This window comes from Podarcis tiliguerta (assembly GCF_965153285.1).
Source record: "Podarcis tiliguerta genome assembly, chromosome: 16".
Lineage (NCBI taxonomy): Eukaryota > Metazoa > Chordata > Lepidosauria > Squamata > Lacertidae > Podarcis > Podarcis tiliguerta.
Window position 1 is genome coordinate 4,121,826 of NC_139549.1, and position 27,611 is coordinate 4,149,436.

The following is a 27,611-nucleotide window of genomic DNA, read 5'->3' on the forward strand; positions in this document are numbered from 1 at the left end:
ATAGTGAAAAACAGCCTATTACCTTGTGTGTGTCGTTACCAGGAGCTAGCCTGCGGCAGGAAAGTAACCTCTCCATTAACTGGACTACTCCCTTTTACCTCTGGATCCGTCCCCCATCAGAATGCGGCCCACAGGAGGTTTCAAAGAAGGGAAAGTGGCTCTCGGAGCACTGCTGGCAGTCAAGATGTTTTGACAAGCCAGAATTTGCTTTTGCTTCCAAGGGTCTGGAAACCATGCCGGATGAGGAATGGTTGAAGGAGCTGGGTTTGTTTAGCCTGGAAAAGTGGAGACTGAGAGGAGATACAACAGCCATCTTCAAATATCTCAAGGGGCTTCATCTTGTTTTCTCCTGCTCCAAAGGATAGGGCTTGCAAGAAAGGAGAAGAGGGCCTTCTCGGTGGTGGCGCCCGCCCTGTGGAACGCCCTCCCACCAGATGTCAAGGAGATAAACAACTATCTGACGTTTAGAAGACATCTGAAGGCTTGCAGATTGTTTTACGAAATGCCACAACCCCCCCGGACCTGTTCAGTCAGATGAGTGTACGGCTCTCACCCCTCCAAATTGAGGATTTTCCTGCAGCCAGAGAAAAGCTGCCCTATTTTCACAAGACCCAGACATGTGGGCAGGTGTGAGGGTGAGAGAAGCTAAAACTGGCTGACCCAGTTTGGCCTTCCCAAAATAAGGATCTAGTCCTCATGGCATTGGGGGAGAAGTTAATGGCTGCCATTTATGGCGAAGGGGCAAAGCTGGAACAAGCCGATGAGATGTCTCTCGTTATATATACATATAAAGGAAGATGAGCTATGTCCCAAATTCCTTACAGGCTGTGTGTCCCGTCCCCCATTCTGCTTTATTTAGGATTACAGGAACATATACTGACTCAGGCACTTGTTGTTGTTGTTTAGTCGTTTAGTCGTGTCCGCCTCTTTGTGACCCCCTGGACCAGAGCACGCCAGGCCCTCCTGTCTTCCACTGCCTCCCGCAGTTTGGCCAAACTCATGCTGGTAGCTTCAAGAACACTGTCCCACCATCTCGTCCTCTGTCGTCTCCTTCTCCTTGTGCCCTCCATCTTTCCCAATATCAAGGTTCTTTCCAGGGAGTCTTCTCTTCTCATGAGGTGGCCAAAGTCTTGGAACCTCAGCTTCAGGATCTGTCCTTCCAATGAGCACTCAGGGCTGGTTTCCTTCACAATGGATGCATTTGATCTTCTTGCAGTCCATGGGACTCTCAAGAGTCTCCTCCAGCACCACAATTCAAAAGCATCCATTCTTCGGCGATCAGCCTTCTTTATAGTCCAGCTCTCACTTCCATACATTTCCATACTGGGAAAACCTTTATATAGCTTATAACTATACGGACCTTTGCTGGGAAGGTGATGTCTCTGCTTTTTAAGATGCTAGACAGGCACTTAGGCCTGTCTAGATCAATATAGCCCACACTGACTGGCAGGAGCTCTCTAGGTTTTCAGACGGGGACATTCTCAGCCCATCCAGAGGGTATAGCGAATGAACCGGGGAACTTTCCCCTGTTCTGTCGCTGAAGTAGGTCCCTTTCCTCCTTGTACAGAGAGGCCACATTTCTGCTAGATGCGAAGCCTGCAGATTCACAACAGATCAATCCATTTTATTTAATCCTTTTTTTAAAGCCTTTTAAAGTGGTGGTCATTACTGTTTCAAGTGGGAGGGAGTTCCGCCGTTTAACTATGCACCATGTGAATAAATCTTTTCTTTTATCGGTCCTGAGTCTTCCAAAGTTCAGCTTCATTGAGTTCCAGTGCTTGGAGGGAGCAGGAGAAGAAATTCCCCCTCGCCACTCACTCTGTGCCATGCATAACTTTATAATTTTACAAAATGCAGATTATCACGTGAGCTTCCTTCCTTTGCTGCACGTCTGCCTTAACTACTGATAACTGCAACCCTCATCCTAGTCTCTGCTAGACCAGCCCTCTGCGGTTCTTCTCTGGTTCAAAAATGAAGAGACATACAGACCCCTATAATCGTAGCAATGGCTCCCACTGCCCTGCCGGGTGGGAAGGGAACCTCTGAGCATGTACAGAGAGGGACCTGGACTCAGAAGAGGAAACCATTCCAAAACCAGATTCTGCCTCGGGTTTGGCAAGAGAGAACGCTCACAAAACGCTTTCCCAGGAGACCTGCTTCCCCCTAAATTGAAAAACAAAATCCAGCTTATTTTTGGCGGCTGTTCTCTCCCCTCGCACACCTTTATCTTCCCTGCCAGCTTAATTCTCTCATTTCTACGCAGCTGTCTGGGGGCATTTTGTTTGCAATTTGAGGGCTATTTTCTCCCCCTTGCCAAAAACCCATCTCCTCACATTTTGCTTCGGAGTGGGGGCGGAAATATATATATATATATGCCTTGTTGTGTTCAGGAGAGAGCATGTTTGCAATACGCATTACGCCTAATTCTCCCAAAATGGATCAGCTCTTAAGAGCTATTTCCGCTGGGGGCCGTTTCTCTGTTCTTTCTCTCCTGCTTCATCAGGGTTATTTCCCGCCCCCCCCCCGACGCACAAAAAGCTTGCGGTTCCCTTCCTCTCCATCCCATCAAGTCCTCCTCAAACTCTGCCTGCCAGCGAGGCGATAGTGCCCACCACACAGCACCCCTGCGAGGCGAGACACACCAATCTCAACAATTTAATGTATTTTTAATCTTTTGTTGGAAGCCACCCAGAGTGGCTGGGGAAACCCAACCAGATGGGCAGGGTATAAATTCTATTATTATTATTATTATTATTATTATTATTATTATTATTATTATTATTTGCAGATGGGAAGACTGCAGACAAGACTCATTCAAAGCCTCCGCACGCCAGCCGAATGTCACAACTGAGCTGAGCCTAGAGGCTTGAGGCTTGAGAAGGAATTCGCTAAAGCGAGATGAGCGCCACAACCCCAGAGTCGGTCACGACAAGACCTAATGGTCAGGGGTCCCTTTACCTTTTTACCTTCACCCCGGTATGGCTCCCCTTCATCACATACACAGCCCAACAAGACAACGACATGAATCCACCAACAGCATATGAATCAATATGGCTAACCTGACTCAAAAACAACCACCCCACTCACACACGAAAACCAAGTTCAACACAAGCAAGCGCCCTCGAGGCCAACCCCAATTTCTCTCACCGCCAAAGGAACACAAGCGAATAGCAACGAGAACCTGCGCAAACGTCGCCAACACAAAAACACACACATACATTAAGCAAAATAGAAATATCGCCTCCCGACCCCACCCCCACAAACCATGGCCCCCTCCACCTCTTATCCTCTTTTTTCTTCCTAAAGATAAGAGGACCCCTGACCATTAGGTCCAGTCGTGACCGACTCTTGGGTTGCGGTGCTCATCTCGCTTTACTGGCTGAGGGAGCCGGCGTACAGCTTCCTGGTCATGTGGCCAGCAGGACTAAGCCGCTTCTGGCTAACCAGAGCAGCGCACGGAAACGCCGCTTACCTTCCCGCCGGAGCGGTACCTATTGATCTACTTGCACTTTGACGTGCTTTCGAACTGCTAGGTTGGCAGGAGCTGGGACCGAGCAACGGGAGCTCACCCCGTGGCGGGGATTCGAACCGCCGACCTTCTGATCGGCAAGTCCTAGGCTCTGTGGTTTAACCCACAGCGCCACCCACATCCCTTTTTTCATCCTAATGTCTCAACAAATGAAACTGACCTATGGAAAATGTAACTGGAAGAAAGAGACGTTGCGCGCATACCTTTGTACAGCAAGAAAACTTAAATAAAATATTATGGAAATAATAATAATAATAGAGAGACAAAGCTTTCGCTTCCGGTGAGCGCAATCATATCTCCCACCCGGGATCCTAAATAAGACTTGCCATCTTTGTCCTTTGCTCAGAGAGAGGCGACCGTGCGCGGCTTGCGCAACCCCTGCTCCCCAACGTGCAAGACGTGGCGGCGCAACCGTTTCACATGCGTCTGCATTCCAGCGCGCCTCCAGACCCTCCCCGCGCAAGTTAGTGGTTCTTGCACAGCTTGCTGTTATCACGGGGGTGCCATACTGCAGGGACGGGTCGTGGGGATACAGCGCATGTGTCTGTGTGTGCACATGCGGGCAGAAAGGGTCAGGGGTCAGGTGATCGGCCCCTTCTTACCCTGCTTGCTCACAGCCACGTGGAGGGTGGAGCGTGGCCCTCCTGCGCCCGGGGCCAGGCGGGCGTCGGGAGCCAAGCTAGCGGGAGGAGGCCCAGTGGGCGCTTCTGGGAAGGGAGAGGAGAGAGCGGCGGCGGTGGCGGAGGTCTGCGTCTTTCCTGCGTTGCCGGTGATAAAGATAGTGTCAGGAGGAGGAAGCAATAAAATGATGACATTTTTTGGGGGGTGGCGGCCAGTTAGGGGGTAATGGGAGGAGGGCCCCTCCGAAGAGCCACGGCGAAGGCTGCGGACCCAGGAAAGATCTTCGCAAACACCGTACAATCACATCTTATGCAGGGGATCAGTTCCGAGGTTTCCTCAAAAACACACACCGTATTTTTCCGTGTATAAGACGCCCCCATGTATAAGACGGCCCCTATTTTTTTTTGAGCCCCAAATTAAGAAATAAATAAATGCAACATTCTGTGTATAAGGCAACCTCCAATTTTAAACTTATAGTCTTATACATGGAAAAATACATATTCAAGCCACTCCTTTGGTTTGCGCCACTGCGCAAAGATTTCTAGACTTCCATAGTTGGCACGCTGAGCGGGCCTCGCAAGGCTAAAAAGCTGTTCTTTTTGCGCAGAGTAACTCATAGGGATCAGGTGCGGAAAGAGCTTTTATCCCTCACCTGCCAAGGCATATGGGGAAACCGTTCTGAAAGGGTTGGTTGGTACCCAACTAAGTTCTACTCAAGAGTAAACCCACTGAAATGAATGGGCCGAAGTTAGTTGTATTCATTCATTCCATGGAGTCTGCTCCGGCCGTGACTAATGTTGGGTGCAATGCGAGTGTCGCTGAGAGGAGCCCCATTGAAAATAAATCAACACGACTAAGTTCCATTCATTCCAGTGGGTCTACTCTGAGTAAGGCACACACCCTATGTTTAAGGCACTGTGATATGGCTTTAAATCAGCCTTTCTCAACCTGTGGGTCCCCAGATGTTGTTGAACTACAACTCCCATCACCCCTAGCTACCAAGGCCAGAGCTCAGGGATGATGGGAGTTGTAGTCCAACAACATCTGGGGACCCACAGGTTGAGAACCGCTGCTTTAAATGGTCAGGGCCTCCCCCAGAGAATTCTGGGAACTGCAGTTTGTTGAGGGTGCAGAGAGTTGTTCGGAGACCCCTATTTCCTCTCCCGGTGCTACAAATCCCAGAGGTGTTTAATGATTTCCCCAGGAAGAGGGAATGCGCTGGGAATTGTAGCGCCAGGAGAAGAAATGGTGAGCAGTCCTTAACCAGCACCCTTAACCAACTACAGCTGCCAGAATTCTATAGGGGAAGCAATGATGGTCGAACGTGGAATTATTGTGCTTTAAACGTAGCCTGCAAATACGGCCTTAGTCAGATATCACCCAAAAAATGTCCCCATGTGTCTCTCTCCTTCCTCAAAATGTTATGTGTCCTGGGCTTTATGTAGGCGATTAAGAGAAGGTTAAAAAGCACCCCCCCCCAAAAAAACTGATCGGCAGAGTTTGTGCAACTGTTTTGCAATCCGCAGAGCCTCCGTCTGCTTGCGTGTCAGCTGCCCCCCCCCAAAAAAACGCCGAGCCAGCCAAGTTGCCTAATGAATCCCAGACACGTGTGTGTCCCCCCCCCCCACGTCCCCCGCCAGCCCCACAGTCCTCGCAGGAAGTGGCGAGTGGAAGCGGCCAAGATTTGCAGCGAGACAGGGATAAGAAGCGGGGAAGGGGAGGAAGGGGGAGGCCTGTTGCTCCAGAAGACCCCCCCCCTAAAAAATCACCTTCAGCTGACCCCGGAGCCCTACTCAGAGCAGACCGTATCTGTTGCATTTCAATGGGTCTACTCTAAGTAGGACTGAGATCTGAGACGAGCCCGGAAAAGGACCGGTCTCGGGTCAGGAGAAAGGGGAGGCTTGAGAGGGGCTAGGAAATATGTGCGCACCCCCAAATTTTGCCCTCCTCCCCCCGCAAAAGATGCTCACAGAACACAACAGCCTCCTGTTCCTCCTCCTTCCCGCTCCTTCCTCCCCCCACCCATTAAATCAAGAGATTTCTCCCCTGCTGGGTAATTAATGGAGTCGCTTCGGTTTTAATTTCCTTCCAGGCGTCGGATTGGCTCTGGAGCTCTCTTGCTTGGGGGAGCTGGACTCAGGGGGTGAGGTGGGGAGGGCAGGGAAGCAGGGCCTCCTGCGGGGAGATGATTGCCGGCGCAGAGAGCTTCATCGCCAGAGCTGCTCGCCCCATCTAAGCTCTGGAGTGTGTGTTTTTCGGCATGCCAGGACGCCTGGGTTCTGAACAACCCGGACGCCTGAGTCCCGTATTCCCCAGGTGTCTGGGTTCCTCACACCCCGGACGCCTGGGTCCCGTATTCCCCAGGTGTCTGGGTTCCTCACACCCCGGACGCCTGGGTCCTGTATTTCCCAGTTGTTTTGAGTTCCTCACACCCCGGACGCCCGGGTCCCATATTCCCCAAGTGTCTGGGTTCCTCACCCCCCCCCCGGACACCTGGGTCCTGTATTCTCTAGACACCTGGGTTTTGTGTGCCCTGGACTTACTTATTTAACTAGAAGGTGTGCTTGTGTGTGTATGAAAAGGTCTTTTCTACCCTACAAGCTCAAATATGAGATAAGAGGGGGAAATACGCTTTTTTAAAAGGTTCTGAGATATGGGGCACTCAGGTGACATCACCCGATTTTAAGTTACGTAAGTGATGAGGAAAGGATTGAGGGGAGATATTTAGAGGCCTCCCGTATCCGTTCCATCCTTGACTTTGGCATCTTTTACCCCTCCGGAAAAACCCTTCGCTTAGAGTAGAGGGAGCCTGTGGAAATCAAGTTCCTATTGGTCTCCCCTCAGGTCTTGGATTATTGAAAGGACCATGGCTGAAGATCTAGGAGGACCATGGCTGAAGTTGCAGAAATTGCTCCCTCATCAAATAAACAGAAGCCACGTTTCCACCATGCATCTTGCTTTGAACGGTCATGGCTCCCCGCCCAAAGAATTATGGGAACCGTAGTATGTTTTAGGGTGCTGAGAGGTGGAAGAAGGACCCCCCTCACCCGTATACCCCCCCCAGAACTACGATTCTCAGAGTGGTTTAATGACCAATCCCTCTTCACGGGGAACCCTGGGAACCGTAGCTCTGAGAGGGCAAACGGGGGTCTCAGCACCCTTATCAGACGACCCGTTCCCAGAATCCTTTGGGAGAAGCCATGACTGTTCAAAGTTGCATTATAGAGCTTTAAATGGCACAGCGTGAGCGTGGCCCGGAGTTGGTTCGATTTCAACCCTTCGGGCTCGACATAAAAACCGCAGCTGCGTTTGTTAAGGGAGGGTCAAATTCTGCCCCGGGAGAATGACACACACACATAAAAAAAAGGAAAGGTTTCTTGGTTCGCACGGAGACCATCCCTCTCAAAAGCCATAAAGGGGAGAGTGGGTTTTATACACAGTCTCTGGAAATAATACAAAGAGAGCGGCAGGGGGTTGGTTAACCGTAACAAGACCTTCCGCCGCCCACCCCTGCCGTAAATGATGGGAGTGGGATGTTGGTGGGATGGATGAGGAAATGGCGCTTGACATGACAGGAAGTGAGCAGTGATTTGTCCCTTGTTAGTTTTGAAAACCAGTTTGTGGGAATTCCCGCATTCCCCAGACGACAGAAGCGGAGGGTATGGGGTTCCACTCTTCCTCCTCCTCCTCCTGTTGCTTTTGAGGAAAGAGTTTGCCCCTGTTTAAGAGAATAAACCTTCAATGGACTTGGCCGGCAGCCATCTTGGGCCTAAGCAACCGGAGGCTGGTAACCGTGGCAACGGGGAAAGGCCTTGAACGGAGGCGGCTTTGTCCCAAGGGGTCTTTTGAGACCCTCGCGATGGAGAAAATAGGACCATCCTGTCATCAGTTCACATACCAGTAGCCTTTTTGCTAAAAGAAACAACCACTGGAAGCTGACTGGATCCTCTCAAGATGGCGCCTCTGATTGGACGTCAACGTGGAGGATCCCAAGATCCAATGGCTTGGTCCTGCTTAGGGCAGACGCGTTGAAATTGACATAGACATGGCCAACGCAGAGGTCTATTAATTTCAACGCCTCCACTAGCAACAGAGCTAACCCAACAAATCCAATGTTGAACCGCCATGATAGTCCCATCCAATATGGTGGCCTTCCCCCATTTGAACCTCAATGGCCAAGACAGGCTTTTGAGTGTTGACAAGGCTGACCTCTACGCCACCGCTAGAGCGTGGGGCAGCGGGTGATTGGGTTTTTGGGGGCGGAATAAGCGGCGGAAGGAGACTGGAGGGGTAGAAAGGACAAGGAGCTTGGGGAAGGAGGGGAGACGGACGTACTGACCATATGCAGAGTCGCTGGTGCCATCGCGGCTCCCGGGGGCCGTTACGACATCTAAAAAGCGAAGGGGGAGACAAGAGACTGGGTCGGGGATAAAGGCAGAGGAACAGGGTGCTCCTAGGCAGCTAAGCATGGGGCAATCTGGAAAGGAAGAAGCCATTTGCTTGTGCGTGGAGACATCAGCCCTGGCCCTCCGGGTCTCTCCATCTGGCCCTTGGAAGCCTCCTCAGACTACTCATGGCCCCTACTTCACGCCCCGAGTGTCTTCTCCACCCTCGAACCCAAGACAGCGCCTCTCGCCAAGAAACGAGTCCGCTGTGCAACCACTTTTTCCTACGGTCCCGTCCGCCCCAGAATGTGGCCCTCGGGACAGTTGCTTGGAAGCGGATGTGGCCCTCGGGAATTAGCGGGTGGAAAGGGCCAGAGAGGCATTTTAGTGGAGCGTCAAAAACAAGCTGACTCGGTGGTCAACGTCTCGGAGTTCCATGAGGGACTCAATGGGGTCAGTGGAGAAATCTGGAGTGCGGCCAACTCAAGGCAAAAAAGGGAGAAAAACCCTCTTTAGGGGACGAGCCGTTATTTCCTACACAAAACAGCTTTTCAGACGCCCGCCAACGGAGCCGATGTTTCTGTGCGCCAGCAACAGGAAAAGGACACACGCCCAGCCATTTTCGTTCGGCTCAGTGACTTTTATAGCAGGATCGGAACTCAGAGCAAGCACCGGTCCTCTGTGCCAAAACAGCAATGTGGCTTCCTGGCCGGTCCGGCTGTGCAAAAGACCCCCTTACCCCCAGAAGACTCTCACCTTGGCAGTTCCCCACGTACTTGACGGAGCCTTCGACGTCTTGCTCAAAGCCGCCTCTGTGGATGGAGGTGGGGGAGCGAGAGAGACAAGGGTGGAAGAGAGAAATCTCATTAAAACGGAGCTTGCCGGCTTGATTAAATCCTCCGCTAATTAATCAATTGGCTGGCACTCAGGGAAAAAACGAGGTGGGAAATTAAAGAAAGCAGAACCCGACAAGTTACGAGCCCCCAAAGAGCCAGACAATTCACCCTTCTGTTCCCTTCCTTCGCCAGTCAGAGATGTTTGAGGAAACATGCCGGCATGGGATGGCTGTGGGTCAAGGAGAATATTTAGAAAATGGAGCATTGTGGGGGTCTGGGGGTTTGCGGAGAGGGAGGAGGGATGGGATTCGGGGTGAGGGGCGAAAAGAAGCTCTTCGCAAAATCAGCCAAGTTCTTCGGTGACCCTAAAGGCCCCTTTGGTTCATTGTTTCCAAGCAACAGAAAGTCAAGTTTGTAGTCCTCATGGTGAGGCAGAAAGGACGCTGGGGCAGAGACAGTTGAGGATGCTCAAACTGACCGGGCGGGGGGGGGTGCGTTCTTGGGGTTTCTAGGAAGCACCATCAGATCCAAAAGTGGGGGTGGGGGTGGGGTAGAAGAAATGAGGAGGAATTGGGCTTTATCTGTTAAATAAATCTTTACGTAGCCTGCTCCCCCTGTGTGCATTCAAAATGGTTCGCAGCGGAGGGAACAGCAAACTTGCATGTACTTCCAGCTACCGAGATAGGAAATCATTAAATGCAGGAGGGGAAAGAAGCAAAAGCATATAGTGTATTTAAAAAAAAAAACCCTCAAGAAAATGCATCTGTCAGCTGGAAGAGAATCTCTTCAGGAGTTTGGTCCAATTGAGAGAAATAAGATGCTTTTACAGCCCTTATTTATTTAACAGAATGTGTAAGGCCACTGAATCGTAAAAACTTCTAAGCGGCTTGCCGAAAATATGAAATATACATTAAGGCGATCATAAAACATTCATTAAGATGATTGATAAGAGTCAGAAACAAGTTTCACCCAAAAGCAAATTATAAATGTAACCAGTAGTTGAAATGTACGTCGTAAAACGAAATTACGTATTAAAATGCGCGGTCCTGACATATCTAAATAGGTTCATCTCCTAGCAAATAGAAGGGGAAGAAATGGAGGCAGTGAGAGATTTTACTTTCTTGGGCTCCATGATCACTGCAGATGGTGACAGCAGTCACAAAATTAAAAGATGCCTGCTTCTTGGGAGAAAAGCAATGACAAACCTAGACAGCATCTTAAAAAGCAGAGACATCACCTTGCCGACAAAGGTCCGTATAGTTAAAGCTATGGTTTTCCCAGTTGTGATGTATGGAAGTGAGAGCTGGACCATAAAGAAGGCTGATCGCCGAAGAATGGATGCTATTGAATTCTGGTGCTGGAGGAGACTCTTGAGAGTCCCATGGATTGCAAGAAGATCAAACCTCTCCATTCTGAAGGAAATCAGCCCTGAGTGCTCACTGGAAGGACAGATCCTGAAGCTGAAGCTCCAAGACTTTGGCCACCTCATGAGAAGAGAAGACTCCCTGGAAAAGACCCTGATGCTGGGAAAGATGGAGGACACAAGGAGAAGGGGATGACGGAGGACGAGATGGTTGGATAGTGTTCTTGAAGCTACCAGCATGAGTTTGACCAAACTGCAGCAGGCAGTGGAAGACAGGAGGGCCTGGCGTGCTCTGGTCCAGGGGGTCACGAAGAGTCGGACACGACTAAACGACTAAACAACAGCAACAACAAATCAGAAGTTTTTAGTAGGCGCTGAAAACAATGCAGTGAAGGCTGTTGTCAATGGGCAGGGACTTCCAAAGTTTAGCAGATACCACACTGAAGAAGAAGAAAAGATATCCAGAAGCAGGTGTGGGGAACTGTCGCCCCTCCCTATGTGGCTGAACTACAACTCCCATCATCATCCCTGACCGCTGGCCATGCTTGCTAAGGCTGATGGGAGATGTAGTTCAAAATATCTGGAGGGCAGAAGGTTGCAGGCAGTGTAAGAAAGAGGAAAGGGAGTCAGAAGCCAAAGAATGAATGAGAAAACTGGGTGTTGGAAAAGGAAGGAGCGAAAGGAAAAGGGGTGTCAGAGGGATAGATATAACATATACCGTATTTTTCGCCCCATAGGGTGCACCGGCCCATAGGGCGCACCTAGTTTTTTGGGGGGGAAATGAAGGGGAAAAAATTATTTTTCCCCCAGGCGCGGGGCTGGGGTGGGGGAAGCCGTGAGCTTCCCCCGGCACCAGCCCCCAGAACAGGCTGCTCTCCGCAAGCCATGGGAGGGCTCCCGTGGCTTGTGCAGAGCTACCCGAAGCCTGGGGCGCAACTGCTCAGTGTGCCCCAGGCTTCGGGATGCAGGCAGCTCTCTGCAAGCCGTGGGAGCCTGACGGGAACTTCCACGGGCTCCCAAGGCTTGCGGATAGCTTCCTGAAGCCTGCATTTGCCCCATAGGATGCACACACATTTCCCCTTCATTTTTGGAGGGGGAAAAGTGCGTCCTATAGGGCGAAAAATACGGTATGTTCAAAAATACAGTAAAGGTTCACTATCTATGCTAGCATCTGATTGATGTTGGAGAGAAACTGAGTTGAGAAATAAGATTAAGTGTACGTATTGATATGGGAATGTATTAGACAAAATGTAAAGAAATATACAATAATAAGAGTACGTTCATTTGTAAAAAAGGAATATACAGCAGGATTGACAGGAAGTCCGTAGTGTTGGTACATATATGATTTTGGAATAGCTTTTTGTCTTGGTTTTTTCCTTTTTCCTTTCTTTCGGTATATAAATTTTGTATATAAACTTTGCATACACGTTGGAAATTATATTATAACGAGCCTTATAATGTAATATGACAATGTATGCAATATGTAACGTAAGAACGTTGATAAATAAATAAAATGGAAACAAAAACAAAACAAAAGGAAAAGCGGTGTCAGAAAGTGAGGAAAGGAAGGAAGGAAGGAAGGAAGGAAGGAAGGAAGGAAGGAAAGGGGTATCAGGAAGAGTAAGAAAAGGGAGGTGTTAGAAAAGGAGGAGGAGAGAGAGGAAGAAGAGGTGGCAGAAAAAGAGAGAGAAAGCGGGGCAATTAAAGGAAAACTTTTAGAGAGACAAAGGTCCTTGGCATAGCTGTCAACCGTCCCTTATTTGGCGGGAAAATCCCTTATCCCAGTGCCGTGTCCCGCTGCTGTCCCTTATTGATGATGTCCCTTAAATTTCCCGGGTTTCAAAGGAAGCAGCTCCTCTCCCTCCCTCCCTGCCGGCCAGGGAGGAGGGAGGCTCCAACTGTGTTGCTTGGCTGCATTGCTCACCCAATAAGGAGTCTCAGAACGACTGGGGGGTGGAGCTTGCATGCCTTGTGCCGATCAAATCGGCCGCGTTGCCTGGGGACTCGCCTTTGCTCAGCGCTTCCCAGCGGAGAGGGGACGGTGCTTTTCCTTGCTGCATCCCCTTTGCCGGGTTGCTGCGCTGTGGGAACCACCGCTTGAGGCTTCGTTTGGCTGCTGGTTGACTAATATCCCTTATTTTGGCTGCTGATCCCTTATTTTCAAATCTGTAAGTTGACAGCTATGCTCCTTGCCCACCTGCTTTGTAAGAACAGGGATGGCCGCCCCCCAAACCACCTCACCTGATCTCGCTGCTGAACGCAACGCAGGCCCCCGGGCTCAGCCAAATGCAGTACGGATCGCGGGATCCCAGGCAGCTCCTGCAAACGGAGAAGGAAATAAACGTGTTCACTCGGAAAGTGGGAAGGTCAAACTGTGCCCCTGAAGGACCAGGTGCGCAGCCTGGGAGTCATTTTGGACTCACAGCTGTCCATGGAGGCGCAGGTTAATTCTGTGCCCAGGGCAGCTGTCTACCAGCTCCATCTGGTACACAGGATGAGACCCTACCTGCCCGCAGACTGTCTTGCCAGAGTGGTGCATGCTCTGGTTATCTCCCGCTTGGACTACTGCAATGCGCTCTACGTGGGGCTACCTTTGAAGGTGACTCAGAAACTACAACTAATCCAGAATGTGGCAGTTAGACTGGTGACTGGGAGCGGCTGCTGAGACCATATAACACTGGTCCTGTGAGATCTGCATTGGCTCCCAGTACGTTTCTGAGCACAATTCAAAGTGTTGGTGCTGACCTTTAAAGCCCTAAATGGCCTTGGTCCTATATACCTGAAAGAGCATCTCCACCCCCATTGTTCTACCCAGACGCTGAGGTCTAGCACCGAGGGCCTTCTGGCGGTTCCCAGGGAACCAGGCAGAGGGCCTTCTCGGTGGTGGCGCCCACCTTGTGGAACGCCCTCCCACCAGTTGTCAAAGAGAAAAATAACTACCAAACTTTTAGAAGACATCTGAAGGCAGCCCTGTTTAGGGAAGCTTTTAATGTTTGAGGCATTACTGTATTTTAATATTTGGTTGGAAGCCGCCCTGAGTGGCTGGGGAAGCCCAGCCAGATGGGCGGGTATAAATAATACATTATTATTATTATTATTATTATTATTATTATTATTTGTGTGTGTGTGCAGGGGAAGTGGGATATGAATGCAACAAACACACATGCCAGCTTTCGTTTTGCTCTAGCCACTAGTCACCGCTTCCCTGCCCCGATTTCTGCAGAGCTGACGGGAAGGCGAGCCAGGATGCCGCCCTCTGTTGGCGCAGAGGCTGCTTCTCTCCCTCCTTCTCCGCCCCTAGAGATCTTTGGGTCCCTGCCACGCTGGGATTTAGAAAGGGGGACGTGGCCTTTAGGAGAGCGAGATTGCAGCTGGCTCAGTTGACCATTAAAGGAAGTGGGCAGCTGCGGCCAGAATATCACGGCGAGCGGCATTTCCTGGAAGCGGCGAGGTCCGGCAGCCCACACCTGTTCAGGGCAGGAGGGGCTGGGTGGGACGGGTCACGCAAGGTGAATCAGGGGGCCGTAGGCAGCCCCTTGTAAGGACCTTACAAACACACACACACACACACACACACAACCTCTGTTGCCATGTCGCAGCGTGTCGAATGTTTCAGCTATCAAATTCCAAAAAGGAGGGGTGCTAAAAAAAATTGCAGCATCCTTGGGAATTCAAAAGACATTTTGGTTGAATTTATATCATATATATATATATATATATATATATATATATATATATACACACACACACACACACACACACACACACACACATATATATTCGTTATTTTTGTTGTTGCTGCTGTGTGGAATATATATATATTAGTATTTTCCACACAGCAGCAACAACAAAAATAATGAAAATTAACAATACACAAAACACAAAAACAAGCATTCTAAAAAACCCACACAAATCCAAATCTTACAAATTAATAATATAAACACTAAAAAGAAAAACAAACAGTGACTTCCACCAATCCGTCCTTTACCTCTCATTGTGCCTTCCAGTTTTCCTTATCATCTCTATCCTAACATCTAGCTATAAATCCCTCTTTCTTCTCCTTTCACTTCACAAGGTTATTCCAGACTCAGCCAGATTTCTGTCCTCGAACCTTGGCTTTTAAGGTATTCGTTTAGACACTCCCATTCCTTTTTCGGTTTCCGTCTTATTATATCTGCCAATTTGGCCAATTCTAAATATTCTGAAGGCTTACATAATATAATTTAGTTTCGCTTGTTAAGATTGCACAGAAATCATTAAAGGTGATTGCCAATGATAACCGCAGTCAACTCCCATGCAAAAAAAAAGCAAGAAAAAAAAGGCCTGCAAACACTCCCTAAAACTTTAGAAAAAACCAAAACTACACCAGAGAGGGATGCTGGTCTAATCGGCCTCCCACCTTTGGCTGGTTCTTCCTAGGTTCTTAGGAAGCCTTGGAGAGCCGGGTAGCATACAGACAAACAGGCTGATTTGGTATAAGAGACCTCCCTAGGCTCCTGTTTCAAATGAGCCCTTGGAATCATGAGGACCGGAAACTTGGCTTTATTTTTAGGAAGAACACCTGCTTTGTTGGGGGCGAGGAGAGGCCCCAGGTTCAATCTGCAGGTATGGGGCTGGGAGAAAGTATTGTATAATAATAATAATAATAATAATAATAATAATAAATTTTTTTACTTATATCCTGCCCTCCCCAGACGAAGCCGGGCTTAGAGTGGCTAACAACAGTAAAAATAACACAGCATTCTAAAATCAATTCATTCTAAAATCAATTCAGAATCAAATTGATGGCAACCATTGGGCTAGAGTTCTGTGAAGAATTGCCAAAGGAGGGGGTCAGGCTGTGCCTTGGCCCAAGGCCTGGTGGAACAGCTCCATCTTGCAGGCCCTGTGGAAAGATGTCAAGTCCCGCAGGGCCCTAGTCTCTTGGGACAGAGCGTTCCACCAAGTCGGGGCCACGGCCAAAAAAGCCCTGACTCTGGTTGAGGCCAGCCTAACCTCCCTGTGGCCCAGGACCTCCAAGATGTTTTTGTTTGAAGACCGTAAGGTCCTCCGTGGGACATACCAGGAGAGACGGTCCCGTAGGTACGAGGGTCTTAGGCTGTATAGGGCTTTAAAGGTTAAAACCAGCACCTTAAACCTGATCCTGTACTCCACTGGGAGCCAGTGCAGTTGGTAAAGCACTGAATGAATGTGATCCCATGGCAGGGACCCCGTAAGGAGTCTCGCCGCAGCATTCTGCACCCGCTGGAGTTTCTGGGTCAGCTTCAAGGGCAGCCCCGCGTAGAGCGAGTTACAATAATCCAGTCTGGAGGTGACCGTCACGTGGATCACTGTGGCCCGATCAGGGCGAGAGAGGTAAGGAGCCAACTGCTTAGCGAGTTGTGGCCAGTCAGCGTAGATGGGCAGAGTTAGGAAAGGAGGAAGAGGCAGAAAGCAGCAAAATTAGGTTATCCCACTAACCTGCGGCAGGCGCTGTAGGCAGCGCAGCGACTGAGAGGGACTCGCACCACGCACCCAGAGAAGGCCACGTAAACAGCGTGGTTGGCTTTGTCAATTTCGAGCCCCAGGACGCGCCGGTCTTCCCTCCTGACGCTACACCTGGGATGGGGGCGGAGAAAGGAAGAGAACACCAAAGAAACGCAAGATTATCGAAATCAAATCAAGCATTGCAGCGGGTTGGGCTGGATGACCCCTGGGGTCCCTTTCCAACTGCACAGTTTGATACAATAATCTTTATTGTTATTGTCCCATACAGAACAACGAAATTGAAAAAATCTACATCAGGCATTCAAAAACCAACCAGCCTGCTATCCCAGCCTGGTTAGCCCCCTAAAAACTCTGATACCCCATAATTAAATACAATATACTCCCATAGAGACTCCTTACACTGCGATTAAAACCAAAATCACATTTGGATAAAAACTGTTTCTCGGCTAGTCCTAGTCTTTATAACCGTGGACCTTCTTCCAGAAGGCAGAAGCTGAAAGAGGTCATTTCCGGGGTGCGCACTATCCTGCGCTATCTCTGCAGCTTTCTTATGGCACCTGGAAGCAGAGATTTGATCCAAGGTGGGAAGTGTGCACCCAATTATTCTCTCCGCAGTCTTTACAACCCTGGACAGCATTGTTTTTTCCCTGACCATGAAGTTCCCAAACCTGTGTTCTGCGATTCTCAGTCCATCTCTCTACCAGATGTCCGGTCAGAAAATTTCCCCTACGGGAAATTCCCAAGACATCTGGAGGGCCGAGTTTGGGGAGTTTGGGTTAGGCCTGCAACCTTTCTCAACCTGTGGGTCCCCAGATGTTGTTGAACTACAACTCCCATCACCCCTAGCTAGCAAGGCCAGAGCTCAGGGATGATGGGAGTTGTAGTCCAACAACATCTGGGGACCCACAGGTTGAGAACCGCTGGGTTAGGGTCTTTAGAGTATGCCACGTAAGAGGAAATGGTCGTGTTTTATTAGGCATTTTAGCTGCGGTTGCAGAAAATTCAGGGAATGTGGGGGTCGGGTGAGCGGGGTCAGCGGATGGGTGGGCAGAGGGCACCCCAGGGAGATAAGGAAATGGCGACAGGAAGTTGCGCAGAAGGGGGGTAGGAAACGGCTCGCCTCTCCAAACTCCTTGAAGCGCAAAGAAATTAAAAATGCTAAGACAGAACCCTTTCCCTCCTCCAGACTCCGATAAGATAAGGATGTTATTGCCAATTAAACTAGCTGTTCTATTTTTGCCTCGGTGGCTCCTGCCGATAATATTTAGAAGGCTAAAAACAGCAGAATTAAGGGGAGTTTGCATAATACGTGTGTGTGTGTGTGTGTGTGTGTGTGTGTGTGTGTCTGGAATCGTAGGGGGTAACACCCCCCCCCAAAAAAACCTACCCTCCATGCCCCTTTGCTGAGACGGGAAGCCAAAAGAGACCTTTTACGCCTCCTCAGATGCAGTAAATTTCCCCACGCTAGAACACCTGCAAATGTGGTTAGTAAGGCTGGGGAGAAGGTTTCAAATTCAAAATAAAACAGGTTCCTGCTGCGCGAAGAAGGAGCCTAATTGAAAAGATAGTGTGGGTGGGGAAGGGCAGAGTTGATCTTGCCGGAGGCGGGGAGGTTCTGCCAGGCTTGGGCTTTTAAAAATATTTTTTAAGAGAAAGACTTGAAAGCCGTGTGATGAAAGGTACCATTTGCTGGGAAGTGCCCAGGTTATCATTTCCCCCTCCACTGATGTCTTGGTCAAACAGGTCCAGCTGGCTTCTGAGAAGCACGACAAAAACCTGCTGGACCTGATGTAGTAGGATAACAAAACTTGGAGGTGGACTGATGCCGTTCCCTTTCAGGCACTCTCACATTTCTCATTGTTTCCTAGTTTTTAAGTTCAGTTTGCCACAATTTTTCTCTCCCAAAAGTCCTCACAAAAAACATCAGTGGTTTAGTTAGTGTACGGTGCAACAGACAGTTTTTCCCCCCTCCAATTCAGTTCCGCCCCCCCCCCCGTAATGTGTGGTTTTTCTTTGTTTTTTTCACTAACCAATGCATTTTAATGCACACATTTTTTTCCAGAGTTGGCGAAACTCTATTGCAAAATTCGGAGAAGAGTGGATTTCAAAGGATAGCTGTGCCACAGTTCACATATTGCTGTGAATTAGGCAAATGCACATTAATATACCAAGCAAATAGAAAAGTGCATTCAATTCCACATTATGTTTTGCATTGAAATGTGCATTCAGTTCCACATGACGTTTTGCATTGAAATGTGTATTCAATTCCACATTAAGTTTTGCATTGAAATGTGCATTCAATTCCACATTATGTTTCGCACTGAAATGTGCATTCAGTTCCACATTACGTTTCACATTTCTCTATTTAAATGGCCATTAAAACCCATTAAGATCGGCACTTCACACTGAGATTTGCATTAGATTTTGCTTTAAGTTTTGCATTTTGCCTTCAGATGTGCATCAAATTTTGCATTAGAATGCAGACCAAACCAAATTCTGCCCCCATCCCAACTGTCAACGCTCTGGAAGGAAACAGTGGCTGAGCTCCAATCCTGCAAGCAGAAGGCCTCAGGTTCAGCCCCATATATCTCCAAATTAAAGGATGGAAATAAAAGAGCGTGCATGGAAACAGAGGGGCAGAACTCACAGCGATGGGTTGTAGACAGAGATTTCCTCCAGCAGCAAAGTCTCGACCGTGGAATTCTCGGTGGTGGCGGAAAGGACCTTCAGCACCGTGCCATCTTCTGAGCCCAGAAAGAGGACCGTGTAATTTCGAAAGGGGCCGGCCGTTGTGTCCACAGCCAGACGGGTCAGCTTGTACCTGGGAGGGGAATGGAAGGAGCCAGGAGAAAAGACCACACTTTGTAGATTTTGCAAGGCTTGTTTTAAAGAACTTGCAAAAGGGGACAAGGCTTTCAAAAGCTGGCGGTTCAGGTTGTACGATGCTTCGTTTAAAAGAAGGTTTCGCAGGAGAATTTACCCAGCCGCTAGCTAGCAGCTCAGGTTCTGCAAGGCTTGTTTTAAAGGCCCTGGTTCACAAGGGGAGATTTCTCCCTCGCTAGCAGCTCAGGTTCTGCAAGGCTTATTCTAAAGACGCTTGTTCACAAGGGGAGATTTCTCCCTAGCTAGCAGCTCAGGTTCTGCAAGGCTTGTTTTAAAGGCGCTTGTTCACAAGGGGAGATTTCTCCCTAGCTAGCAGCTCAGGTTCTGCAAGGCTTGTTTTAAAGACGCTTGTTCGCAAGGGGAGATTTCTCCCTAGCTAGCAGCTCAGGTTCTGCAAGGCTTATTTTAAAGGCGCTGGTTCACAAGGGGAGATTTCTCCCTCGCTAGCAGCCCAGGTTCTGCAAGGCTTATTTTAAAGGCACTGGTTCACAAGGGGAGATTTCTCCCTCGCTAGCAGCCCAGGTTCTGCAAGGCTTATTTTAAAGGCGCTGGTTCACAAGGGGAGATTTCTCCCTCGCTAGCAGCTCAGGTTCTGCAAGGCTTGTTTTCAGGTGAACTTCTTCCCTTCAGCTAGCAGCTCAGGTTCTGCGTGGCTTCTCTTCCAAGAAAAGGAAAGCTCAGGTCTTGCAAAGCTTCCCCCAAAATGGCTACTATCGAGGGGAAAGCCAACCTCAGTGGAAACAGAGCTAACTCAAGAGAAAGGAATACCAGGAGCAGAGGGGGAAATTCAACAGAACGGCACATGAGCTCCCAAACCTGGCTGTATCCATGACTGGCAAACATTTACCTGCTGGTGGTCTTCGTAAACCAGGGCTGCTCCGTGACCGAGGGCACAGCTTCATCGAGGAGAGGGAAGGCCTTGATGAACCCAAGCATCTCGTCCGGGAAGCTGTTGGAGGTTTTGAAGCCGGACGCTTTCCCGATACCAGCACAGCAGCCCGGCCTGGAAGGGAAGTGGGAGATCCGGAGTCAGGACCGAGTGGGCGTGGTAGGAAGAAACATATAAACTGAAGAACCACACACATAACCTGTTAGGATATTTCCGTTCCACCTTAAAAGGGAGCAGGATGTTTGTGTCACAGCCTGCGCATTTCCTGTCTCACAGGATGTTTCTGTTGTGTCTTTGCTTTCGTTCTCTCTCTCTCTCTCTCTGCCGGAAACTCTCAAGCAAGCAGTCATGGTTTTCTTTGTTCTGACCAACGCTAAATAACCTTCTATATAATGCTCTCCTGACTGCATCTTTCGCTGTGTGCATATCTGCTGATAAGAGCGTGCATCGGCTCTAGAATGTGGGAAGCTATTTCTAGAGCTCCTGTCGCTAATTGCTGATACTGCGTGTCTACGGGAGATCGATGGACGTCCGGAGACGACGTGGAGTCAAGATGGACTTTGTCTCCCTGGCAGTATCCCAACAAACCCAAACTCCAAGCCCCACTCCTGCTTCTGCACACAGATTTCTACACACCCTGCCTACATGTTTGGACAATGAGGACTAGAATCTTGCTATTTTTTAAAATTGTGATGTGCTTGCAGGCCTCTGCACATGTTTATGTGTGTGAGTCAACGAATATTTGAAATTTTGAGAGACAAGGCTGATGGTGCATTTCCAGTTCTGGGCATGGCTGATTTCTTTACACTCTCTGCCTTCCAAACATTTCTTTACAGTGGTACCTCGGGTTACATACGCTTCAGGTTACAGACGCTTCAGGTTACAGACTCCGCTAACCCAGAAATAGCACCTCGGGTTAAGAACTTTGCTTCAGGATGAGAACAGAAATCGGGCTCCGGTGGCGCGGTAGCAGCAGGAGGCCCCATTAGCTAAAGTGGTGCTTCAGGTTAAGAACAGTTTCAGGTTAAGAACGAAGCTCCGGAACGAATTAAGTTCATAACCCGAGGTAGAATCATAGAATCATAGAGTTGGAAGAGACCACAAGGGCCATCGAGTCCAACCCCCTGCCAAGCAGGAAACACCATCAGAGCACTCCTGACATATGGTTGTCAAGCCTCTGCTTAAAGACCTCCAAAGAAGGAGACTCCACCACACTCCTTGGCAGCAAATTCCACTGTCGAACAGCTCTTACTGTCAGGAAGTTCTTCCTAATGTTTAGGTGGAATCTTCTTTCTTGTAGTTTGCATCCATTGCTCCGTGTCCGCTTCTCTGGAGCAGCAGAAAACAACCTTTCTCCCTCCTCTATGTGACATCCTTTTATATATTTGAACATGGCTATCATATCACCCTTAACCTCCTCTTCTCCAGGCTAAACATGCCCAGCTCCCTTAGCCGTTCCTCATAAGGCATTGTTTCCAGGCCTTTGGCCATTTTGGTTGCCCTCCTCTGGACACGTTCCAGTTTGTCAGTGTCCTTCTTGAACTGTGGTGCCCAGAAGGTACCACTGTACTTGAACCATGCAGCTTAAAAAAACTAAGAAAAAACCCTGATCTTTGGAGGAACATATACAATCATACCTCGGGTTGCGAACGCTGTGGGTTGCGAGTTTTCAGGTTATGGATGCGCCAAACCCGGAAGTACCGGAATGGGTTTTGGCGCTCGCGCATGCGCAGAGACCCTAAATCATGCTTTGCGCATGGGCAGAAGCGCCGAATTGTGTCACGTGCGTGCGCAGATGCGGCACTGCGGGTTGCGAACGTGCCTCTCGCACGGATCACGTTGGCAAGCCGAGGTTTCACTGTATATATTATCCTAGTAATAAAGTTCTGTAAACCAGAAAGTGAACAGCGCTGCTTACAATTATTTAAAAGAGTGGGAGAGGAGGTTAGCAACGGCTGAGGATGCAGTTTCAAAAACAGCTGCCATCTGCTCCTCAAATTCAATTAAAAAAAAGAGAAAAAGGCAACATGTACCAGAGAGAAATCTCTCCTTGCATTGCATGACAGTCTGCATGCTCTGCCCAAATGATGTGAAGAATTGCTACTGCTTCTTCTGCGACTCTGAACAGCTAAGGACGTCAGGAGAGCTTGGTGGATCAGGCCCCTTCGAGTCCAGCATCCTGTTATCACAGGCAGGTGCCTTTTTGGAAGGAAACCTGCAAGCAGGATTCGAATAAAAGACCGCTCTCCCTTTCTTGCCTGAAGGCGGGCACTCCTCCTGCGAGTACTCAGGTCCCTCCTTCTCTCGGACCTCAGTCTCTGCAGCTCGGGAGACGTTGGTGGGTTACTAGACCCAGAAGCTACCTCAGCCTCTCCTGACCCAACTGGTAGTGGAGCAGCTGTAAGTGATGGCCCAGCTGGAGGCAACGAGGTCATCCCCGCATCTGGAGCCAGGGCAGGATCAGGCCCCGGACTCGGCCCAGCTGGTGCTTGTTGCAGGGGAGCCTGTGCAGAATGGGACTCTTCAGGATCAGGCCCCAGACTAGGTTCAGCTGCCGCCTGAGGCAAAGGATCCACTGCGAACTGAGACTCCTCTGGCTCTGAGTCCAAGTCCCAGGCCATCACACCAGCGCTGCATATGCTTAAACGCTGCTCACATCTGGCATGAGGCCTGAGAGAGATTACCCCCTGTGGGAATATGCTACCATTGACAAGGAAAAAGAGCTTCTCTGCCCCCAATCTGTCAGTTCCAGGGGTGGGTGGGTGGGCAGGCAGGGGACGTTCCTACCTCGGCCGTGGTACTTTCTCCTCTGGGATGGGGGTCCAAGCCGCATCCGCGTTCCTCTGCTCCTTGAACTTGCCGTTGAAGACCCTCTCTACTTCATCCATGTAGAAGGCGCAGACAGCCGAGCCCGTGATGCTGGATGCAGAGGAGAGCAAGAACAGGGCAATCAGTGAGGACTAGCAACTTGCGACGTCTCCCCCCCCATATTTTATTACATTTCAAAAATTTCACATATATAATGATTTGTTTTGTTTTGTCGACTTCCCACCCCATTTTCCATGGTTTTTGTTTTTTTAAATTTCTCCCCCTTACTTCACCCTGTCTTCTCCCTATCATAACCACAATACAATAACAATAACATTTTAGAGAAGTTTTTAATGTCTGATGCTGTATTGTTTTTAATATTCAGTTGGAAGCTGCCCAGAGTGACTGGGGAAACCCAGCCAGATGGGTGGGGTATAAATATTATTATTATTATTGTTGTTGTTGTTGTTGTTGTTGTTGTTGTTAAATTATTATCTCTAACTCCTTCTGTAGCTCAGAGTTCGAATCCTGCTTGTGAATTCATCATGCTATAATGTTTCTTTAAATATTAAAAAAAGGAAAAAGCTTCCATTCTTCCACAAAGAATCTTCATTGGGTTCTCTTATTTTGGCTGTTAACTTTGCCAATTCTGCATAGCTCATCGCTCTAATGATCCATTCTTCTTTGGTGGAAATTTCTCCTTCCTTCCATTTTTGTGCATAAAGGATCCTAGCTGCTGTTGTTGCATGCATAAACCATGCGCCGTCTTTAGGAGGGAGAGCTCTCGGCAGCAGAGCAGCCACGCAGACAGTCACAAATTCAATTTCCAGGAATGACCCGGGAACATCCCCTAGACAGCTGCTGCCAGTCAGTGTGGACAATATTGTGCTACATGAACCAACGGTCCGTCTCCCTCTAAGGCAGCTCCCTGTATCTCTCCGAAGCAAAGCAGCCTCATCTTGTCGCGTGTTACAGCCGCTAGGATGCAAAACTGCAGCTCAGGTCTTGCAAGGCCTTGCCAGAAAGACGAGAGTCATACAAGCTAGCGGCTCGGCAAAACTTACTGACCACCTGTCCCATTCGTATCCTTCCTTTCCACCAAATGGTGGCTAATAGCAAGGAAGCCTTGTAAAAACAACTATCAGCTCAGGTTCTGCAAAGCTTATTTTAAGGCTGCCGGAAAAGAGGCAAGACTCATGCAAGCTAACAGCTCAGGTTCTGCAAGGCCCCTTTCAACCACCTGAGCTCTGCGCAAGACCCTTTAATTCCTTCTTGCTAAAAGAGAGAAGATCCCTTCGAATTAAGCGCTCAGGTTGGGCAAAGCTCGTTTTAAGGACCCAGACAAACTAGCAGCTCAGGTTCTGCAAAGTTTGGGGGAAGGCAAGGCTTTGCAGCAGCGGTTACCTGTTGGACTGGGTGGCAAAGACCCCGAAGATGGCCGGCCGGCCATTCACCTGCGTCACGTCCGTCACAGCCTGAAGGACATCGAAGTAGAAAAAGGAATCTCCAGGGACAGAGCAGTTGAGGCGAGCTTTGAGGAAGGAGGTCCAGTATTTTTCCAGCACTCGGGCAGAGCCCCCCATGTCGTTCTTGCACACCCGCCCCACCCGGGAGAAGATAACCTGGAATCGGAGACGGACGGGAGAGAGATCAGGGCGGGTTGTTTTCCCAGAGGGATAAAATGCATCTCTGTTGGAATAGCTAAACCATGAACCTTTGGATATTTAATAATGTTATCAAGTAGCTATTGCTGCTCATTAGGCTTCATTCGTCCCGTGCTATCATATCACAATCAAACAGCGTCATCATAAATTTGCTTTGTTTTTATACTGTCATGATCCACCTTGTAATAAAGAACGCCCTCCCCCCAAATTTAATAGTCTATACATTTAATAAGGGGACGCGGGTGGCGCTGTGGGTTAAACCACAGAGCCTAGGACTTGACAATCAGAAGGTCGGTGGTTCGAATCCCCGTGACGGGGTGAGCTCCCGTTGCTCGGTCCCTGCTCCTGCCAACTTGCAGTTCGAAAGCACGTCAAAGTGCAAGTAGATAAATAGGTACCGCTCCGGCGGGAAGGTAAACGGCGTTTCTGTGCGCTGCTCTGGTTCGCCAGAAGAGGCTTAGTCATGCCGGCCACATGACCCGGAAGCTGTACGCCGGCTCCCTCGGCAAATAAAGTGAGATGAGCGCCGCAACCCCAGAGTTGGTCACGACTGGACCTAATGGTCAGGGGTCCCTTTACCTTTTACATTTAATAAGCTACTGTATAAGACACACTTTTTTCTTCCCAAAAAGTAAGGGGAAATGTCTGTGCATCTTATGGAGCAAATGTGTGGTCCCTGGAGCCGAATTGCCCAGGGGCAAAAAGCACATTATGTTTTTTTTTTTCTTTGAAAGAGGGAAGAGGGTGTTGAAATAAGGCCGCTGATCGTTTGCCGATCGGGGAGAGAGATAAGGGACGCTAGAGATAAAGGAGGCTGCCTGGGAGGGGGGAGGTAAAGACAGCAAACTTGCAAAGGGGGGAAACAGGAAGACTAAAGCAATAAGGAGAGAAATTAGAAGAAAAGGAGGAGCAAAAAACTGCTCCAGCTAAGGGAAAGACACTAAGGCAAACAAGAGGGAAGAGAGTGTTGAAAGGAAACAGCTGATTGATGGGATCGGAAGAGAGATAAGGGACACTAGCGGAGGCTGCCTAGGAGGGGGGAGGTAAAAGCCCATGGATCCTCAGGATTTTTACATTGGGTCACCCCAAATTCACCATCCGATCACATAGCATGTCCATGGCTATAGCCTGCACCAAAAAAAATCACGCACCCACTGTTTCCTGGGGCTGCAATGGTGCAAAAATGTGGTTACAAAGCACAGATCCACATGGATCCTCAGGATTTTTGCATTGGGTCACCCCAAATTCACCATCAGATCACATGTCCGTGGCCACAGCATGAACCACCAAAAATCACACATCCACTGTTTTGTTCAGAATATTTTTTTTCTTGTTTTCCTCCTTTAAAAACTAGGTGCGTCTTATGGTCAGGTGCAACTTATGGAGCGAAAAATACGGTAACACACCAATGCTCCCAGTTACAGGAACAGACTATTTCTCCCAACCAAATCTCCTAAAAATGCAGTAAGGTTCCAGTCCTCATGGTCAGAATAAGAGAGGAAGCCACCTTATTTTGCATAATTATAGAGCTGGAATGGACCCCAAGGGGGAATTTTTTATATATTTAATTTTTTTTAATTGCTGCTTTTATTTCCCACCCTTTTCCCTCCAAGAATTCAAGGCGATAGTTTTCTGTCTCCCCGTTTTATCCCCAAAACATCCCTGCTAGGTCGCGCTGCCCCAAAGTCACCCAGGGAGTGTCATGTCTGAATGGGGATATGAACCTGGGTCTATCTCCCAGATCTGACACTCTAATCACCACAATAGTCTTACGGCAAAGCTGCACAATTCCCCTAGAGAGAAGAAGCCACGGCGGTTAAAAACTAGTCGAGGGCGGGGCCCGCGCATGTGGCCCTGTTGAACACGCACACTCGAAACCCCAGAAAACTCATGCACGCTGTCTGCCATCTTGGATACCCCAGAAAACTCATGCACACTGTCCGCCATCTTGGTTACCCCAGAAAACTCATGCGCACAGTCCGCCATCTTGGATACCCCAGAAAACTCATGCGCACTGTCCGCCATCTTGGTTACCCCAGAAAACTCATGCGCACTGTCCGCCATCTTGAATACTCACCCGTCCCAAGGTGGTGTATTCCATGGAGATCTCCCGGAAGAAGAAATAGACGTAATTGCCGTACTCGAGAGCATGCAGGAAATGTGGTTCTGGAGGGGGAGAAGTTGTTTTTTAAAACGTGGGCGCCTGGCGATTTCTCAGCAGCGCCGCACCGTCCCGCCCGACGCCGTTTCGTTTATCAAGGAAAGGGAGCAGAAATTGAGCAGTTACTCCCATTCTTGCCACAGGAGACTTCGTTCATTTCCCCTTCCACCGCGCCATCTCCCCGCATATGCGCTTAGCAGAGCACGTTCCCCTCACAGACGCATTTCTGCCGGAGAACGGCACTGCAAAATTTGGGGTTTTTGGCCTTCCGGTTGGCGGACCGCTTCCGAAAGCGTAAGTTGGGTCGGTTCCCCTTCCGTTGGCGAACCGAATCGAGCTCTTCCCCGTCACCCGAACTCGCTCCCCCTTTCGCCGTCTCCGGAACGTGGCAGAAAACGAGGACTCGCGAATCGCATCTGTTGGTCACACTCCGCCATCAACAGTTCCCGCTACACCCCCCCCCCTCACCTCTCAGCCACTTGGAGTCATATTTGACGGTCCTCAGCACCGGACTCCTCTCGCCCAGACTTCGGTAAATGACGGTGTCACTGGCCTGGAAGTCTGCCACCGTGGCGGAATAGAGATTTCCTTCTGCGAAGGAGAGGAAAAAGAGGGAGGGGGGTCACACCCCCAAATTTCCCATGAGGCTGCATTCAACTGTGCCAAAACCTCGAGTTATTAACTCCTGTTACAGTGGTGCCTCGCAAGACGAAAAGAATCCGTTCCGTGAGTCTCTTCGTCTAGCGGTTTTTTCGTCTTGCGAAGCAACCCTATTAGCGGATTAGCGCTATTAGCGGTTTAGCGGCTATTAGCGGCTTAAGGGATTAGCAGATTAGCTGCTAAAAGGCTATTAGCAGCTTAGTGCCTTAGAAAAAGGGGGTAGGGAGCGGAAAAAAATCGCAGGAACTCGCAAGACATTTTCGTCTTGTGAAGCAAGCCCATAGAGAAATTCGTTTTGCGAAGCACCTCCAAAATGGAAAACCCT

The 27,611-nt window shown here is 49.3% G+C and overlaps 1 protein-coding gene across 3 annotated transcripts in view; it reads right to left on the bottom strand.

Annotated features, from left to right (window-relative positions):
• SEMA6C (semaphorin 6C) overlaps positions 1 to 27,611 on the bottom strand; it is a 128,950-nt gene that overhangs the window by 17,034 nt on the left and 84,305 nt on the right. For 2 of the 3 annotated variants that reach the window (XR_014505754.1, XM_083416500.1), the window contains exons 8-17: positions 27,095 to 27,217; positions 26,543 to 26,631; positions 24,206 to 24,423; positions 22,781 to 22,912; positions 19,952 to 20,107; positions 18,869 to 19,042; positions 16,195 to 16,332; positions 12,976 to 13,053; positions 9,292 to 9,347; positions 8,490 to 8,540 (exon numbers count right to left, since the gene is read on the bottom strand). Coding sequence is in view for 2 of the 3 variants with exons in the window: in XM_083416500.1 (XP_083272626.1) it covers positions 8,490 to 8,540; positions 9,292 to 9,347; positions 12,976 to 13,053; positions 16,195 to 16,332; positions 18,869 to 19,042; positions 19,952 to 20,107; positions 22,781 to 22,912; positions 24,206 to 24,423; positions 26,543 to 26,631; positions 27,095 to 27,217 (1,215 nt within the window). In the remaining variant the exon portion in view is untranslated. Of the gene's footprint in view, positions 1 to 4,131; positions 4,288 to 8,489; positions 8,541 to 9,291; positions 9,348 to 12,975; positions 13,054 to 16,194; positions 16,333 to 18,868; positions 19,043 to 19,951; positions 20,108 to 22,780; positions 22,913 to 24,205; positions 24,424 to 26,542; positions 26,632 to 27,094; positions 27,218 to 27,611 lie in introns of all 3 variants that reach the window. The other variant, XM_083416499.1, reaches the window with a different exon arrangement.